This window comes from Neopsephotus bourkii, unplaced genomic scaffold (genome assembly GCF_033783945.1).
Source record: "Neopsephotus bourkii isolate Nb327-2 ecotype Australia unplaced genomic scaffold, CSIRO-AGI_Nbou_v1 NB_846, whole genome shotgun sequence".
In the NCBI taxonomy this organism is placed as follows: domain Eukaryota; kingdom Metazoa; phylum Chordata; class Aves; order Psittaciformes; family Psittacidae; genus Neopsephotus; species Neopsephotus bourkii.
The window spans coordinates 850,734-866,574 of record NW_026901342.1 but is presented as its reverse complement, the minus strand read 5'-3'; the positions used below and the strand labels follow the sequence as shown (position 1 = coordinate 866,574).

Here is a 15,841-nt window from a genome sequence, read left to right as displayed (position 1 = left end):
ACTTAGCCTATAGAAGCACAGCTTAATCAGACCTTAAAATGGGGCACTGGGCAGCATTTCCTGCAGCACCTGCAATGGAGAATTGTTGAAGTAAGTTGTCAGTCAGGTCAAAGAGTTTACGTTTCTGCAAGTCTGTAAAATAGATGGATGAAATATATATATATATATATGCCCACACACATGCAGGTTGCAGATGAATCTACATGAAGGCACGGTTGTGTCCACTGGGGTTTGTGGGCGGCACTGTCCTTCCTTTACTCATTCCTGGAAATACAGAGCAGTGCAGAGGGAATGGATTCCTTCTGTTTGCTTCCTCCGCCCAAATCCAGGCATTAAAAGCAGCTGTAGTTTGCTGTGGAAAGCCCTAAAAATGGCTTCATAAAATTAGCCAAGTAATCATGGGTCAGCTCTGTACCATTCACAACATGGGGAAATAGTCCAGGAAACCACCTAGGGAAAAAAAACCTTTATGCTGTATACACATTGTAGTTTGTGGGTGCAACAGCACTATGAAAGGTAGCCGTTTTCTTCAGCAATTCTTTAGGGTAGGAAAATCTGAGAAACAGTACTATATATATATTGACATGGCCCAGCCTATAGGTGCATGTCCCAGCTATCTCCCAACTCTCAGGTGTTACTCGGAGCTGTCACCAATCCCTGGTATCTAATTATAGGCATGTGCTGGTTGAGACCAGAGTGCACCACAGCAAGTGCCCAACCTGGTCAAACAGTTGTCAGGTCCTGGAGCATGGCCTGAAAGGATAGGTACAGACACAGCCTGGGAGGGTCAAAGTGCTACTCTTTAGCAACAGCCTAACCCTGAGTACCTAATGTAAGTTCAGATCCCCATTAAATGTTCTGTGAGAAGCAACCACAGATTTGGGTTCTGTGCGTCCTCATACAGATATGTGCAGCATAAGGCAAGACTGGTGTTTTTACTTACTGACAGCTAGCTCATCATGAATATTAGCTGGAACTTCGCACCCACTGCAGGGCACACCAAGTAAAAATTACCTGTGAAACGATTGTCTTGAAGCTGTGTAAAAGCAGAATTCGTAGTAGCGCTTACCCACCTCTAGCAGTACTGAAGGAAAAGTTTTTATTCAGCAGAATTGCAAAACGGAGCTTCTTGGAAAGTACCAGGCACCAGCCAAAACACAAAGAAAAGTGGTTCTCCAGCGCAAGGTAGGAATGCTGGCACTCAGCCAGATGCTTGGGTGCTGGTCGTACTGCCCTGTTGTCAGACTTGCAACCCCAATACCGCTTACCCATCTTCTGCCTGGCAGCTCCTTTGAGCCGGTGGTGGTGGTAGAGGAGATGGCGTTGGTCTTACTCTATCTTTGTGTCTCCTTGCCAGAAAAGAAATATCGTATTTGGGAATTTTTGATCAGCTCTTCATTCTCATCTCATCATTTACATTGCAGAATCACTTTAAGTTCTTTCCTTTGAGTTTCATTTCTTTATCTCCACGTTTTACATTTGTCTAAATTAGACTGCAGGCTCTGCAGGGAGGGATCTGGATTTTTTCTTTCTGTTTTTTTTTTAATCCCCATTAACATCCCTCTGAAGTGCCATGCAGAGCTGTGGTGTTATTGCATGCAAATAATCACTATCAGTAGTCATTAATTCCCATTTATCCTTAACAGTCTCTTAAAGTCCATGACAAGCACCATGACTGATAGAACATTTTTGTACTGTCATTCTTTCTTTCTATATGGCCTGTCCCACATACGTTTTTCAGGAAAGCATCCACATACTGGATGTGTAATACAGTCAGGCTACCACAGCCCTTATTTAGCTCCTGAGATTTGAGCCTCTTGTTCTTCCAAAAAGACAGAAAGACTATTCTCTTCCTCCCCTCCTCCCCCTTTCTTTTCATTTTTGATTTAACTAATAATGAACTGTTCTTATTTTTGGTGATTTGGCCTCTGCTTATTTTGCCTAATATGTCAAAACTCTTTTTGCCTGTGTGGGTGTCTCGCTTTCTTGCTGTTTCTGCTTTGTTTCAACTGATCAAGAAATCGCTGATATTTCTGTACACAAAGTTTCCGAGGGACAGATGCATGAAGGTTGGAGTCCTACCCTTCTGGCATGCTTAGATCTGGCTGATAAATCTCTCATGACCATTCTTTTCCTTTGGAAAAAAAGCTGTCCAGGGAATGGGATTTTCAGTAGTCATGTCCCTGGCAGAGAAGCAGGGAAGATTTAGAGCTTTCTCACCTTTCCAGATGGGATCCATATTTAGTAGGCGAGATTAACCTCCATCAGCTCTGTTGTGTTGTATGAGGCTTGTGTTTGTTCAATGAAAGAAATCTCATTTGTTTCAGCTCTTGCAAAAAAAAGAATAATCTACAAATGTGGTCTTTTTTTTTTTTTTTTTTCATAGACGAAACCTAGCAATAAAGTAGCACTGTTTTAAGAAGTTAACAGTCATTTTGTCCTGCCCTAATAACATGCTAATTCTGCAGATGCATTGAGTCGTGTGGTGATGCTGAGCAAAAACACTGGGGCCCTGAGCCCAAACCTAGCAAAGCCTTTCCCTTTTCTTCAAAGCTTCAAAATGCTGAGTCCGAAGTGTGCCTGGGCGACTGTTGTTTATACTATTTGAAATGCAGTGGGTGTCAGGCTGGACTGCTCCCTGACCCCAGGGGAGGAGCTGGCCCCCAGTGCTCCCAGCTGGGGTGAGATCTGCGGGCAGGCTGGCCCTTCCCCATGGGCAGTGGTCCAGCCAGGGAGCTGCGAGCTTCCAGCTAGTGCCACGGATGGATGGGCGCTTGCAGCCAAAGAAGCACAGGGAAGAAAGTTGGATTACAAAGGCAGAATAAGGAAAATGTTAGATATCATTATTTCCAAGCTATTAACAGATAAATAAATACACTGGAGTGATCACCCCACCTGTGAGCTCTGACATGCAGCACTGGTCTGGCCGTAACTTTCCTTGTGATCCTTGTATTTCCCTAAAAGCAGAGCCTGCAGCTGGGGATAAAGTGATTCTCGATGATAGGAAAAACAGGGCTCAGGTATTTTGCAACCCTGAGCAAAGATGATGCTTTAATCATACAGCCTTATCCAGCCAGAGCAACCAGGATTCAGAGTGACTCCAGTGGAGGCCGCATGGTGTTTTGCCAGGTTTTAATCTGATACTTAATTTGCAGTTTCAAGTTGTAAAGAGAAAATTTGCAAATACATGTGTGAATAGGAGGTGTACGTATGTGAGCAGACAATAGAGAGGAAAGAAAGCCCATCTTCTAGAGGCTCTGCTTCTAATCAATTATATGCACCTTGATGGTATTCATAGAAAACTCTCATTTCTGGTGCCAGAAACAAGATGACCAGAATTTTTGTCAGTCAACTGATAAACTGATTGCAGCTGTGTTTGACTCCTGAAACCCACATATTAACAGACACTTTGACTATTGTTTACCTCAATCATGTTATTACCATTTAAGAAAATTATTTTACTATTTACTATATTAAAATCCCAACCTGCATCCAGCAGAATCAGTAAGAAAACTGATGGAGTTCAGAAGTATACAACCGATTTCTTCTGTGGCTGTTTAGTTATTAATAGCTGAAATTAAGATATAAGTAGTATATATCTAAGTAGAATGGAGCAAAATAAATCTAGGTAACATAAAAGACACTGTTCCCAATGTGCTGTAGAAATCAAATCATTGCCTCAGATTGCTGAGCCGTAATTAGTTTTGTAAAATTTTTATTTCCTTTTTTTTAATAGCCTCATCTGGGTGAACAATTAAAGTCAGTCATGTTTGCTTCTGGATTTGTTTGCCATTATTAGGAGTTATAACAAACCAGTGCTTGTGAAAGATAGTGGTGCTCCAGAGACTGAAATGAAGTTTCCATAGATACTTGCACATATGTCCACATGGCCTACCAACAATGATAAAACCTGCTGTCTCAAGAGATCATCTTTCAAAGCCTGCCTTCCATTATACTGCTAATGCTGATAAATGTGTCTGTCTCCTACAGGCCAAGTGGCTGTATCTCCATGACAATTCACAGAAGCGATTCATGCAAAGAAATTGTTCATCGGCTTAGAATTTGCTTAACCTTGTCTCCTATTTCAGCACAATACACACTGGAGTTTTCATTTGAGTTGAGATGCAGCACTTTGAAATGCCCAGCACACACAAAAAGATCAAACTCTCATTTAATACCCTGGTGCTTCATGAAAAGTGCAAGTTTTCACATGGGATGGATTTGGATGTTACCACGGTTTAATGATTTTTTTTCTGTCCTTTTCACATGTTTTCTCCAGTCTCCCTTGTGAACAGTTGTCCATACCAGAAAGAGTGATCACAGTCTGGTCCATCCCAGTAATAGCAGCAGCAGAGACAACAACGTGCTTCCTATTTGGAAAGCGAGTTAGGCATTCTGGCTATTTCACAGCGTTGTGAGATCAGAATAATGAAAGTCTTCACTTTGCAAGACAACTGTGCAACTTAGCAAACTTTTTTTTATGCTTTCTAGCTGAAGGAGACTGAGATTTGGGATTATGATGAGTAAATTCATCTGAGTAGTCTTTGTTTCATGATGCTAAAAGGGAGCAGATGTATCATTAAACAGAAATGGAAGAGAAAGTGCGAACAAATCATAGAGCCTTTCATTTGGATCATTTTTTTCTAGTGGAAGGGGTCTCTGCCCATGCAGGGGGGTTGGAACTAGATGATCTTTAAGGTCCCTTTCAACCCAAACCATTCTGTGATTCTATGATATTATAATTCTGTATTTGTTTTCCACAAAATTTGCTCAGTATCTGAGAAAAACTAAACATTGTGCTGGCACTCTTGCATCACTGAACACTTGCAAAAGGCACACGTGATTCCCCCCCCCCCCCCCTTTAACTCAGGTAAGGCTGCTTTGCCAATTTAACCAGGACCAAGAGATGTGTCTCAATTGTGTGGTTTGCGCAGCTCTGTTTGTGTGTTGTTTGCATACCTAAAAGATACAGCTCAAAGGGTGGGGTGGAGAGGACTTTGCAAAATAAGATGCTCTATTGTAATATATTCTTGGGGGGGACCTTGATTATTCTTGGCAGGAGGACAGTGCTGATTTGAAGTGCCAGCTCCAGTTTGCCAAAGAGGAGGCAGCGCTGATGCGTAAGAAGATGGCCAAACTGGGGAAGGAGAAGGACGAACTGGAGCAAGAGCTCCAGAAGTATAAGTCCATCTATGGAGATGTGGACAGTCCCCTGCCTACCGGGGAGGCAGGGGGCCCACCCAGCACCAGGGAGGCAGAGCTGAAGCTTCGTTTGAAGTTGGTGGAGGAGGAAGCCAACATACTGGGCAGGAAAATAGTGGAACTGGAGGTGGAGAACAGGGGGATTAAAGCTGAAATGGAGGATATGAGGTGCCAGTATGAAAAAGAGTGTCTCAGCAGGGACCACATTTCAAGCATTCCTACCTCGCCCTATGGTGACTCCGTGGAGTCAGCCACGGAGCTGCGCCGGCACCTGCAGTTTGTGGAAGAGGAAGCAGAGCTGCTGAGGCGGTCGATCTCTGAAATTGAGGATCACAACAAGCAGCTAACAAATGAGCTGAACAAATTCAAGTTCGAGCCAGGCCAGGAGCCAGGCTGGTTGGATGACACGGCATCCAAGTGTGGTGGGACATTGCAAGAGGAGCTGAAGTCAGCCAGGCTGCAAATCAATGAGCTGAGCGGGAAAGTGATGAAGCTCCAGTATGAGAACAGGGTCCTGATATCCAATGTCCAGCGTTATGATCTTGCCTCTCACCTGGGCCTGCGCACTTCCAGCCCCAGGGACAGTGACGCTGATAGCGATGCTGGGAGAAAGGAGAGTGACAGTGAAGAGGGTCGCCCACTCCAGCCAAGGAGAGAGGGGCCCATTGGGGGTGAGAGTGACTCTGAAGAAGTTTATGAGAAGACATCAGGTTTTGGGAGTGGGAAGCCATCAGAAGTCAGTGACCTGTGCTCCACTGAGCTCATAAGAGTGAAAGAGGACACGGAGTCTTTAATTAACATCAAACGCGAGGCTGAGCGGCTGGAAAGGACCGTGGACCGCCTTATCACTGATACAGACAGCTTGATTTATGATGCCAAGGTGCATGTAACCAGCAGCCCATCCACCGAGCAGGATTTCAGAAGTGGTGAGGAACGGAGAGAAGATAAGCACGAACCAGAGCTCCTGGGCACCGTCAACTCCAGGATGAAAGCTTTCCGGAAGGAGCTGCAGACCTTCCTGGAGAAGGTTGATCACATTGGGGAGGGCCTTAAGGAGCAGATGGAAGACCTCTCTCCTCTTCCCCATCTCACAGAGTCTTCCAGTTTTCTATCCACAATGACATCCATGTCCCGAGACTCTCCTATCGGTAACCTGGGGAAGGAGTTAATCACTGACTTCCAGGTAGGTTGGCCCCTTGTTTGCCTTCTGTTTATCGTTTCTCTTTCTTTCTGGCATCGCTACCTTAGAGCTGATTTTCCTCACAGCTGCTTTGTTATGATTTCAGACCTGCAATGTATTTAAGTGTGTAAAGTTAAACAAACACTTTATAGGCTTTTTTCTTTTATTTGTTTGCACAACTCCTTTGATTCAGAGGCGGTTCCTCATGGCAAAAAGGCTAATCCACTGGTGCTATAGAGGTCGGTCTTCTTTTTGTCTGTAACAGCAGTGTTTTCCCATGAAAGAGGAGATTAATTAAAAAAAAAACGAAAAAAGAATCTGATGAATGTAAATTAGCAGCATTGCTAAGAAATGTGAGGAGGTCTTTACCATGCTCTCTCATGAAAGGGTCAGGCGTGTTCTCAAAAGCCTTGCCAAAAGAACCCAACCAAATGCAGTTTTCTAAGTGATGTGTTTTGAAAAGCCTGCTTACAGCTCACTCCCCTAACCGAGCAGCGAGTGAGAAGCTCTGTAGCCAGCGAAGGACTGCCTTGCCTAAAGCGTTGCCCATGGGCGCATGTCTAAACTGCCACAACTGCCACACTGGATATGGCTTTTCTGCACAGCACAAGTAAGGAAGGAAGAGCCTTGTGTCCCGTATCCTTCATGACTTGTATGCTTGCTGTTGGTTTGACTCATGCATCCTCATTGCATGCGCCTCATAACCAGTGTTTGCATTCTTTTTTCCTCTCTTTCTCTTTTTTGCTTTTCAGATGTTTCAGCCCATCATTTTGCTCATCCTCATTTTGGTTTTGTTCTCTTCACTTTCTTATGCCACTGTATTTAAGTTGGTTTTTCTGTTCACGCTTTTCTTTGTCTTGTAGTTTTTCAGTCGTCTACCTTACCCATTTTTGTTTTCTTTATTCCCTTCTGTCCTTTTGTTTTTTTGTTATAAACCGTCCATGCACCTAACAGTCCAAACTGAGGGATCAGATGGAGTGGCAGCTCAAACAAGATCGTGGAGAGGAGCAAGAGATTCACCACCAGCGAGCCACCACCGACCCACACCGCAGAGCTGATGGAGACATTAAACTCTACAGGCCAGGAGACAAGGGCTGTTTCAGTCTAGAGGTCAGCAAAGCAGCCCATCTTACTCACTGCCTCCTGCTGCCTTAGCCAGGAGATGAGTAACAGAAGTCAGGGGTTGGGGGAGTAAATTGGACCAAACAGAGCACCTGTGTTGTGACATTTTTGATTGAGCTCTTTTCCCCCTTGCAGTTTCAGATAAGCAAATTGGTCCTCACCTTGGACTCATCACCCTGCTCCCAGTAGCTTTGCTAAGTGGGAAAACATGGCTCAGGGACCCACTAAATTGAGTCTAGAAATGAAAGATCCCTGGAAAAGGGATTCACATCTATGATGTGAAATCATGCTTCCAGGTTTCTCTTTATTGGATATTTTAAATCTGATAGTCTATAGGTAGAGATCACTTTACATTTTGCCTGGCAGTAGTCTGCGCAGGAGAAGGTTTGAAGCTGGTGTTCATGGTGATTCTCAGAAAGGAACACAGCACCCTGCAGCTTCCAAAATAACTTCCTTAAAGCAGAATTCTCCATTGTTTGGGTTGTTGAGTACTTTTCCATTCATCAAAACATCAATCAGTTTTTATTTAAACCTTCATCCATGCAGAGGCTGTATCCGCCTCAGTAAACATCTCCTTAGCTGCTTTCTCATGAACATAGATTATCCAGACACTACAACGAGTCCTGAAGAAACTTATTTCTAATCTGTCTCCATAAAGGCAAGCTTGGAGCACTGAAAAACCTTTCTGCTGGCCACTGGGAAGCCAAATCCACCTTGAAACTGGGGTGGTTAGAGTAGCTTCTAGTGAAGGATGGGTTTTAATGTGTTTATAACTAAAACCACTTGTGCAGTCCTTAATATAGCTGAAACCCCTAAATGATTCTGGGAAAAGGAGAATGCTGACTGGTACAGCTAGGTTTGTAAGCGGTAACAACCACTAGAAAGCAGGGTAGAAACAAAAGGCTTCAGGTGGCTTGTAGCCAAGCAGCTTGATGCTGTATTAAAGGGAGAGTGGCCCTTCATCTTAACACAGGTAATTCTTTGCTGGTTTTGTTTTGCTTGTTTTGAATTCTCCTGACAGTGCAGAGTTTTTGTAGTATTACTATAATTTATTTGTTCAGCTGCTTCTCTTCCAACTTCTCACTTTTACTTAATAAACTTGAGGAGGGATATCTGATAAACCCAGGACACCGTAAGTCACTGAAAGGTAAAATCTTTCTTTGTCAGCTGTGAAATGGGCTAATGAGGTAGAGAAACCTTGCTGTTCAGCATGGATCCTTTTGCAATTGTACTGGTCAATAGTTATTGTAGATTAGGTTAGAAAATGCCCACAGAAAATGTTTACAGTACTTCTGTTTAAATTCTATTATCTTTATTAATTCCGCTTTACCTTAGGTTAGCCTTGTTATTATATTAAATCTTATATATATGAGTCCTTTGTTAGAATTAAGGATTTGGCTAATTTTTGCACAACATCTTTTTTAACTTTCTCAGCAGGGGATAACGGTTTGTAAATTATGTACAGCAATCTGCCTTTAAACAGAGGGTGGATAGTTTCACACCATAGCCTGACAAGGAACTAGCCAGTAATCGTAATCAAAGGTAGAAACTAGCTAGCTTACGCCCAGATGTGCTCAAAAGATGGGGAAGGCTGGGGCTTAAATGGCCTCACTTGAGAAAACGTTGAAGGCTAAGGTCTTTGCTTCAGTCAGGTTTCCTTAAGCAACAACGAATATTATGCTGCTTTACACTGAAACTGAAATCCTAGAACCTGTAATAGTCAAACCCAAGTGAAGCAGAAGATTCATCCAAATAATTTTGTATTATATCATTTTTACTCTTTTTTGATGTCATACACCCCACTAGCAAAACCTACCATTTTTTTGTACCAGATGAATGAGAAGGAAAAGAATACTATTCAAATACCAAAGGGGTGTTTTAATTACCACAGAAAATTCAGATGGAGACTCAAACCTTTCAATGCCCACAGCAGAGATGGCTACACATAAGCTGTTATTTGCTTTCTCTAGAAGTGAAAATGTATGCACTGGCTAGTGGATAACATTGATTGATGATCTTCTTACTGCATATGGACTTCCCACATTAGAGCAACATATTTCAATGAGGCTGATGTTTTCTTTTTAAGCAAGGAAACCCATTTTTCTAAATTTATTTTTTTCCAATTTTATTTTTTTCCCAGCTGAATTTTAAATGAAAATTTTCCCAAGCAGTGCTGAGCAGCTTCCATTTAGCCACTTCTCCCATTTCTAAAAATAAGCATTGTGGGAGCCTAATTGTTTGATTAAATATGAAAAATGCAGACTGACTTGTGCTTGAAACTACCCAGTAGCTTAACTGTAAACATCTGCCTTTGTTTGGGCTTTGCACTGCAGTTGTTAGTGCAACAGTATCATTAGAATATATTTGCATGTTAAAGAGGTGGGTTAGAGTCACAGTCCAAGGGAAATTATATCTCAAAATTGCCTTAAGATCAGGGCTTTGTTTCCTTGCTGAAACAAGCATTCAGCTGCTGTTGCTGGAGGTTGGAGCCCATCAGAGTGGATGTTCGATCCATTATTCATGATTTTTGCAGAGCTGGGTTATGGTGGGAGGGGGAAATCATTCTTTACCATCGAAAGAAAAAGCAAGTGAACAAGTGAGAACTGCCCTGACTAAAAGACACAGAGGAACTTAAAAAAGGGAACACAATGCTTTGTGGAACAGATGCCCGGCACAAATCAAGTGATTACTATAGCAACAAATTGGAACTAATGGGAAAAATGGTAAATAATTTTTCATCTGGTGAATTTTACCTATTTTACCTACTTAAGCAGCCTCCTCCTGTTTATTCAGAAACAAGAAGGTATCCTGGACAAGAAAAATTTCACTCTTTCACATTCATATATGACCAAATATAGTCTGTTTGATATATTTGATACCTAATGCTCCAAAAGGGAGCTGTATCTCCTAGTTCTGTTTGCTTCTTCAGAGGGCATCAGTTCTGCCCTTACCAAAGTACATATCACCAATGGCAAAAGCACTTGTCTTTGCATTTCAGATTTGGATTATTTTCACACATGGCTTTTAAAGACTTACACATTTTTTCTGTGTAGAAAAGTGCCACAAAACCTCTGACACTCCAGGTTATGGAAAAGCAACCACTGAAGTGAATTCATTTACAAGGAATAAGTTGTCACAAGAGAATTAAAATAAAAGCAGATAGAATAATAGAACGGTTTGGGTTGGAAGGGACCTTAAAAGCCATCTAGTTCCAGTTACCCTGCCTTGGGCAAGGGCATGTTCCACTAGACCAGGTTGCTCAAAGCCCCATCCAATCTGGCCTTGAACACTGCCAGGGATGGGGCATTCTCACTGAGGTTTAGGGCTACCCTATTTCTTCTGATACAGAGAGGAAAAAAGGAAGTTAAATGAGGTCTGATGTTGAAAATCTGACAGGTAAGTCTGTTCTACATGGTTTGTTTGCTGATACGCAAATATTCAGCATATTTTTGAATTTTAGGTTTCAATTTTCGTATTTCTCTCCAACAGTTAGCTACCACTAATATAAGTTACAAAGTACTTAAAATCAAGGTGAAATTAAATAGGCTAGAGAAGGTGAGAGCATGTCTTAAGAAGCAAGTCTTCCACAAGGTCTAGTAATAAAGTGGGAAGAGCACACACTGAAGAGTATTTTCTTCTAGGCCATTCTTATTCTGTTCATCCATTTTCCTTACTTATCATGCCCATAAGAATTATAAAACATCTCTATTACTCTAAGTTAATCCCTGGGTTCGGTGTGGACCAGCCAGATACAGTGATGTGCAAGTTAGGTAAGTCACTTTATCACCTGCTTTGAATCAACACTTCTGTGTGGACCATTTTGGATATATGGGGAGAATTTCGGTCTATACTTTGAAAGTTGTATTTTTAGCTGGGTTTGGAATATCTGTGTTCCTTCTGTGTGATTTTCATTATTCCCTGTGAGAACTTTTCAGCTGGATGGCTTTTGCTGCAGCTCCCAGGCATGTGCTGAGAATTTGCACATCCTTTTCTCTTGCCCTGATTTAAGATTTTGCTTTCACAGAAAGCAAGCCGTGAATGTTTTATACATCATGGTGTCCCTTTCTTCTGGGGGAAAAAAAAGAAAAACAAAAACAAAAAATAAAAACAAAAAAAACCCCACCGCAACCCTCAGCAAATGAGGACACATAGCAAGTTGTATGTCTTAGTGTCTACTGTTCTTCCAATGCAAAGCTGTGGGAAGAAAAAGACAAACTGATGCTGACAGTATACCTTCCCACCAAGATTAGGGGCAGCAAGAATAATTTACTTTGATGAATTGTACTCTTTCTTGCTATGCAAGATTCTGTAAAGGTTGACAATATAATGGCTTGAAAGACCCTTTATGATGTAAATCTGGATATTGCAGTCCTAACTGAACTCAGTGAGACTTTGTGTACTATCCATACAATGGGGTGTTTTTTAAAGACTTAGAGCAAAGTGTTCTCTCTCCATATAAGCAGAGACAAATAACTACACAACTGCCTCTTGTAACAAATGGAATAAATGTAATTTATTTTCAAGGGGTGAGGAGAAGAGTACATCTTGAGAAGCAACCTCTGAGAATTCAGTTAGATGTGTATTGCTTACGAAGAGTAATACAAAATGCACTGGAAGTGCATCTGATCTGATTGATTGTATGTATGCAATGGTCAGCAATCGCATGTGAAAAAGTAGCAGGTTTTAAACTGCATGGTCAAATGTAAGGTTCAAATATCAAAGCATATAACGTAGCATTAGGGAAGCAGCTTAAGATATTTATCTTTTGGTTTCCTTGGAATTACACACAAATGCTGGAGAGCATCTTTCTACCCTGCCTCCTTAGGGTATGCTCCTCCTTCAATTTCTCCTGAAAAAAAAAAAAAGAACAAAAAGAAAGATTCCATGAAATTTGATATTCACAGTTGCTGCATATAAATTGATTGAGTTTGCAGGCAAATTGAGGTTGTAATTAGCTATGGTAAAATGGAGAAAAAGCACAGGTGAAACCCAGCTGTACCTCATGGTGCCTGGCAATCACGCAAAAACAAGTCGTGGCAGAAATGTGGGATTGTGTGAGCTGGAACGTAACCTGAAAAGCTGTCAGCATGCTGAGAAGGGTGGAAAGGGGTCAGTGCAATAAGGATGTGGTGGTGAAGCCCCCAAAGCGTGGATGAATTTTCTCTGCTTATCCTCTTGAGGTAAAGGCATCGGCATGGATTAGCTTGTTCTGGAGTGGAAAAGGGTTCAGCAGAAGGATTTGGCACTGCCTGACCAAAAGGACAGGAATGGAAGTGGATCTGGAAATGCATTAATTGGGAAGCCGTTTGTCGGTGTGAAGCTGTGAATGAAGTGTAGCTGTTTCTGTGGTGATGTGGTGGCATAGCAGTAGGTCTTAGTTCCAGTCATATTATGTTCGTGTCTTGTGGGTTTGTGTCTGTTCCTGTGGTGTCAGTACAATGTGTAGTGGCAGTCTCAAGGTTTTTTCTGTTCTTCGTGTAGAGCGTTTGTTAATTAAAACAAAGGAAACAAAGAATGAAAATTAACAGGTTACCAATTTTTGTGTTAATTTTGTAGCAGTGTTGTTTTCCAAACCAAACCAAACCAAAACTACAGCTGTGCCACAGACTAAATGCTGATTACATGATTGTGTATGATAGGGCCTGATTTCCACGTGTAAACATATAGACACCCATCAGTGTAATATCAGATGCCTGAACTGCATACACAAATATCACGATGCATTTCTATCTGTTCTTCATTCATGATCCGGACATTTAGCAGCAATCTATAAGGTGCTTAAGTAAGCTTATCTCCCTTGATTTGAGCGTATGAATCACAATGCTACTGGTGGTAATGACATTACATGACATTATAAATTATGAAGAGTCCTCAGGTTGCACTGGAAGGAAAAAGTTGTGCAGCTCTGCATTCATGCATGAAGTGCTTTTTGTCATGTTTTCTTTACCACTTCTGAAAATATATTGTCTTTAAAGAGGAAAAGCATTGTAAGATGATTTGCACTGTTTAGTGTGCATGTAATAGTCTATCTGTCTTTATGATGTATTTAATCTCTTCTTAGTAGTTCCAACAGTTATCACACAATCCTATCACCCAAGTTTCCTGAAACTTGTCTTTTCATGAGCTATGTTTATCTAAAACCTGTATGAGTTAATAATTTTCTTGCTTTAACTTTGCAGACATAAGGTGTTATCCGTATACACTAAGTGATTCCAATTAATTCTAGTATGAATTAGAACAAATGATCTTTTACCAAATTGTTGTTCATTGGAAAACACAAGTGTGAAGTGCATCGTGAAAATTCACACCTTATCTTCCTGGTAAATTTTGCTGCTCTGATTCAGCTTCCAGTTTCAGGTATCCCAAGACCAACAGTATTTCTACCTACCTAAATGCGTAATTGTATGGCTGCAAGGAGAAGCATACTAAGATCAGTGATTATTGTGACCAGATTTTTGCCTTTGTGCAATGCAAAATATCTGCAGACACATTAAGGTGTAAGATTAATTCGATAAGGCAGATAACATTCTCTTGGTCACTTCACGCATACGTTTCAGAGGGCTGGGAGCATCTTTTCCTCAGGTACAAAACATACTTGCACAAGTCAATAAGTGAATCAAGACAAAAAGGAACTGATAAGGCCCAGAAAGTGTATGTAAGGGTGAATTTCATTTTCCAGGCAAGTCTCTTCCTGCCAATGGTTTATGGGATTTTTGATCTTTTTCCCTAGAGGAGCAGAGCAGCCTCTGTTCCAGTGACAAATACTTTATGAATAACCAGAAGTGTCCCAGCAAGAGCAGCCACATCTCAAACAGCAACAGCAGTTGGTTTTGCTCTTGGGAAGTAGGAGGAGTGCCTGGGGAGAGGATACGAGTGCCAGGGCTGATGTCAGAGGGAAAATGGCAGTGCAGGCCCCGAGCGTGGTCCCACGACCTGCGTTACATCTTTGCAGCTACTGAGGTTGAAGCGCACTGGACATTGGCCAGCAGAGAATTTGGGATTACGCTTTGAAGCCTGAAGTGATCCCTGCCTTAAATGTGTCTTTACTCTGGGAAGCAGGAGTTTCATGCCACAGTGTTTTCTGTCATCATATATGTGAAGAGGAGGTCATCTGGCTGAGCATCATCTTTGTACAGACAAGTCAGTTTTAGCTCCTATGTGAGAGACAGAAGAGTTCTGATCAGGAATATAAGTGTCACCAGATTAATTAACATAGTATAAATGATGATGTCTGACTCTGCCTTCTTGGGTCTTTATTTTTTAATTAAATAACATCCAGAAGTAAAGTGGATGGGATGCCAAACCTAAAGATAACAAAAAAACAGAAGTATTAAGATTAGAATGGTGTAGGAACTGAAAGGGGAGATACTTCAGCATTTTGGTCATATCTCAGGCTCACACAGCTTATCCCTGTGACATTTGTGGAGTAATTGTTTTGAGTAGAAATCGCAGAATGAAGTTGACTTGTGCAGAGAGCTGTTATGTATCTGAAGAAAAGGACCTTATATGCTTCTTCAGTATATAAATGTTATTCCATTAACTGCCTAATAAGGAGTGTTGCAATTGAATAAATAATTGGGTCCAACGTATATTAGATGCATCTTCTGCAGAGATGGTAAAATTTTTATAGCTTTGATTTTCATAAATAAATATGCCACCAAATATGTAATGCTGTAAATAGGAGCTCATCTGGCAAATGCCATTGATGGGGCACTGTCTCATCTACATGAGTGCAAACCCAGAGCAGAGGCCTGAAGGGAATATCCAATGTATAACATCAGCATCCCAGCTTTAGTTTTCAGAAGAAGCCACACAGGAAATTCCCACACATATTTAGGGCATTGTTGTTTATTTGCACACTGTGCTTTGGTTTTTAACTATTGATAACCATGGGTTGTGCAGATGTCTGTCCTGCAGTTCTTTTCTTTTCTCCTTTTTTTCCACCACGGAGACACATTTTCTGCTAAACCTATCCCTTTGTCCTACTGATCAGCTCAGGGATTCCCATGTTTTACCTGTACAGAATGTATCGATACAGGAGCTTCAGGCTCAGCTTGAGCAGGAGACAAGACTTCACCGAGAGGAGCAAGAAAAGTTTACAGAAAAGATCATCCAGGTAAATACGAAACCCACCTGCTGGGAGAGACGTGTGACCATGACATGTGTTATGGACCTGGTTTGTCAGGACCATGGCAACTTGTGTCCTGATGGCCATGCCTGCTTGACCTCCTCTGAGTAAATGAAGAATCTGGAAGTTGGGGAAACATAAACTCAGGCCTGTTCTGCAACTTTGAATCTGGCTTCTCTGCTTGGCGGAGAGTAGTTTTGTCCTCCCCT

The 15,841-nt window shown here is 41.7% G+C and overlaps 1 protein-coding gene across 9 annotated transcripts in view; it reads left to right on the top strand.

The window, feature by feature from the left end:
- The window catches only part of MTCL1 (microtubule crosslinking factor 1), a 107,885-nt gene that overhangs the window by 57,184 nt on the left and 34,860 nt on the right, over positions 1 to 15,841 (top strand). For 2 of the 9 annotated variants that reach the window (XM_061356305.1, XM_061356310.1), the window contains 4 exons: positions 1,108 to 1,185; positions 5,060 to 6,385; positions 7,337 to 7,492; positions 15,528 to 15,620. In XM_061356305.1, the coding sequence (XP_061212289.1) occupies positions 1,108 to 1,185; positions 5,060 to 6,385; positions 7,337 to 7,492; positions 15,528 to 15,620 (1,653 nt within the window). The remainder of the gene's footprint in view (positions 1 to 1,107; positions 1,186 to 5,059; positions 6,386 to 7,336; positions 7,493 to 15,527; positions 15,621 to 15,841) is intronic. The other 7 variants (XM_061356311.1, XM_061356313.1, XM_061356306.1 and 4 more) reach the window with 6 other exon arrangements.